General features: G+C 39.5%; 1 protein-coding gene across 1 annotated transcript; it reads right to left on the bottom strand.

Annotated features, from left to right (window-relative positions):
* Positions 1–673: 673 nt before the first annotated feature.
* LOC134261610 (tigger transposable element-derived protein 4-like) lies at positions 674–1,423 on the bottom strand. Its single transcript, XM_062744035.1, has one exon. The coding sequence runs from the start codon at positions 1,421–1,423 to the stop codon at positions 674–676; it is 750 nt and encodes a 249-aa protein (XP_062600019.1).
* Positions 1,424–3,280: the final 1,857 nt, after the last annotated feature.

The following is a 3,280-nucleotide window of genomic DNA, read 5'->3' as shown; positions in this document are numbered from 1 at the left end:
GGACACAACTAGACCACGAGGTCTCATTTTCTGGAGAGGATAAGACAGGTTTTAAGCGATGTTTGAAGAGCCTGGTTGCATTTGGATCGGTTTTGGAAAGAAAAAGCTTGAGCGATTTAACAGGACTTTTTCATTTAATTCATGTATTGGGTTCGAGATGTCCGAAGTTATCTTACAATTTTGAATCGGTAAATTTCAGTATGGTCGTAATGTGTTTTTGACTCATGACCTATTATTACCATACCGGTAATATCAATCAAGTATGATGTTAAGTATCAAGCATTCTTGCAATAAATGAAACAAATATTTTTCTTCTTTTTATCACGTAAAATCTTAACTTAATAAATAGAAAATAAATAAATTCATGTAACTTCTGGCTCATTGATGACAAATTTGGCATGTCGAAAGCAGTTGTTGATGGTTTTCTCTGTGACTTTGTTCCAGGCGTTGTTGAGCATTCTGAGGGCGTCCAGGACTGTTATCTGTAGCTCTATCTTCTTCTCTATTGACTGAAGTTGTTTCAAAATGACTTGCTTTCTGTAGTGGACTTTCAGGTTCTGTATGATTCCTTGATCCATGGGCTGTGTCTTGCTTGTGGTGTTGGGTGGCAGGAAAAACAGTCGGATGGCTTTCAGACCGTCGACTTTCGGGTGGGCTGGACAGTTGTCGACGATCATGGCGTTTCTGGTGCTGAAAGCGTCTGTCCAGTTTTCTCAGCCAGGCTGTAAAGAGCTCTGATGTTATCCAGACAATCTACCCCTTTATACTCGAGAGTTTTGTCGGGTAGTAGGCGAATAAAACAGTCCATTTCATCGGCATTGAAGATGTCACTGTGACTGTATTCACCTAAGAGGGTCTGAAGAGTGGAAGACCACTCTGTCATTTGATCAGTACCCTCATTTATGGCCTTTGATTCGCCACACTCACGTTTAAAGGTAATGTTATGGCGCTCTTTGAAGCGCTCGAGCCACCCATTGGTGCACTTGAACTCATCGCCAAGCTGAGAAGCGCTCTTTGAAGCGCTCGAGCCACCCAGTGGTGCACTTGAACTCATCGCCAAGCTGAGAAGCGAACTCCTGTGCTTTAGCGATGAGAAGGGGCCCGGACACTGGAACATTTTGGTCTCTGGCTGTTTTGAACCATTGCAGAACTGCTTGGTCTGTGTCTTTGTAGGTCGCCGTTCTAATCTTCTTTTCCTGTGGTCCGAATGCGCTCTGTTTGTAGGCCACATTGATCTTCTCGGCATTCTTGATCCACGTTGATAAGGTGCTGGGGGGATTTCACACTTCTTCGCAATGGCCGCTTTACTATCTCTTCCTTTTTCAACATCAGCGATGGCTTGAAACTTTGTTTCAATCGTATGGGTCTTTAGTTTTCTCTTGAGACCAGGTCTGGAATTCTTCTCTGTACTGTCTTGAGACATCTTGTTGAATGATGAAAAATTATTTTACGTCCTATTTTATAGCCTACTAACATTATAATTGTTTAATTCAAGTTTAATTCAAGTTCACTTTGAAGAATCCCTGTGTTTTTTGAATTTCCGATGTTATTCATTTAGTGTGCATTATTAAATGCATTATCGGTAATACTGACTGTATTAATTTCAGAGTGGCTGTGAACTTGCTTATTTATTAATCGTAAACTACACCAAGCACCCAGGCTATCATACCGATTATCGTGACATAGATAACCCTCAGAAGCTTGGGATTAATTAAGATACGCCAGGGTTTCGAAGGTGCTAATTATTTGCCACTGGCAAGAATGCGTGAAGTTACGACACCAGATGTGTTCAGTAGACCGGAAAATTCACTGCACTTCGAGATAAGCAGGTAAAATTTGAACTTTGTACATGTTTTAACACCTCGCAAAGGATTTTTGCTGCTACCAAATCACTTGGTAAACCCCAAGCCCAAGCTTCATGGTTGGGCGACTCTTCCATTGTGTGCATAATTATTGAGCAAATCATTACCAATTATAGGTTACAATCATGGACACAGGGAAAGGTCACCAGACAATGAATGATGGTTTCGTTATGTGTAAGGCGTCCAGATGTTTAAAAAAATCCTGCGATAGGTTTGTCTGCCATTTTTCCCGCTCAGATACATAGCTGGTTTCGGTCGTTGCAACCATTGTTAACAACGTTGATTGTGACGTCACAATGCCGTGGCACGCGCACTTACCCTCCGGTAAATACGGCCTCGAATCCTATGAATATGCAGTGTTATGAACTGTTTGCGTTTGTATCTATTAGATTATATAGGGACTATAAATAAACTATATAATAATCAGTATTATCGCATTGAGAAGTGAGAACAATAAAAATGTTACTTAACTATTTAATTTATTCTTTGATTCCAAATAAACAGATATTGACCGATTGGGAAACAGCAAAAAGTCTAAATATGATCTTTTTTAAAGAAGTTCAAATACGTTGGAACCGTCCCGTATTGCTCAAGTAATGTACATGTATATATCCAACCGTAAGCCTTTCTTTTCCTGCTTTTCGTTTTCTGAGGAATTCTTTGCTTTTCAGGAGAAATTTATCAATTTTACCACCCAAAACAAATGTTTAGTAATGTCCAAACAAAAATAAAATGCTCCTGACTTAAATCCATCAAAATGACATGACAATCTTCATACAGAGATATTTGAATCTATAGAAATGAACCTGTATTGTATTTGAAAACTACTCACTGTAGACCGTCACCTGAAAGGTAGATATTACCCGAGGGTACAATTATCACATCTGGGCCTGTACAAAATGGCAACAGTCAGTGTCAAACTATCCTTATCTTGATTGAATAATAAGAAACACACAAAGATATGTAATTAAATAGACAGGGACACAAAGGGCTTAACTTCTCGTGTGAAGCATGTACTAAGTATGTTGTTTAACTTTTCCCTCGCCATTCGATTTGGTCCCTCGCTTCGCTCGGCACCAAATCTCATGGTACTCGGGAAAAGTTTACCAACATATACTTGCGACCTTGAATACACTTCGACATAAGCGGGGTATTCGAGATTACCATGTTCGAGATATCAGTAGTTTTTTAAATCATATATATAGAAAATACGGCCGGGACCGGCGATCGACTTCGACATAAGTGGGGTATTCGAGATATCCCATGTTCGAAATACTGATATTTACCTGTATGTATCTTAGTGTAGTCTACTTGTGTGCAAAGTTATATTGAAATCAGACCAAAACTGTGGGAGGAGTAGCATTTTGAAAGTATTTCACAGAAATTTCTATTTCTAGTATCCATGGCAACACCGTTGA

This window comes from Saccostrea cucullata, unplaced genomic scaffold (genome assembly GCF_032062105.1).
Source record: "Saccostrea cucullata isolate Sc308-1 unplaced genomic scaffold, CSIRO_AGI_Scuc_v1 ctg12653, whole genome shotgun sequence".
NCBI lineage: Eukaryota > Metazoa > Mollusca > Bivalvia > Ostreida > Ostreidae > Saccostrea > Saccostrea cuccullata.
This window is presented reverse-complemented; position numbering and strand designations above follow the sequence as displayed.

Excerpts from the sequence above, each read along its gene's own strand:
- LOC134261610 (XM_062744035.1), bottom strand. The coding sequence starts at position 1,423 with ATGTCTCAAGACAGTACAGAGAAGAATTCCAGACCTGGTCTCAAGAGA.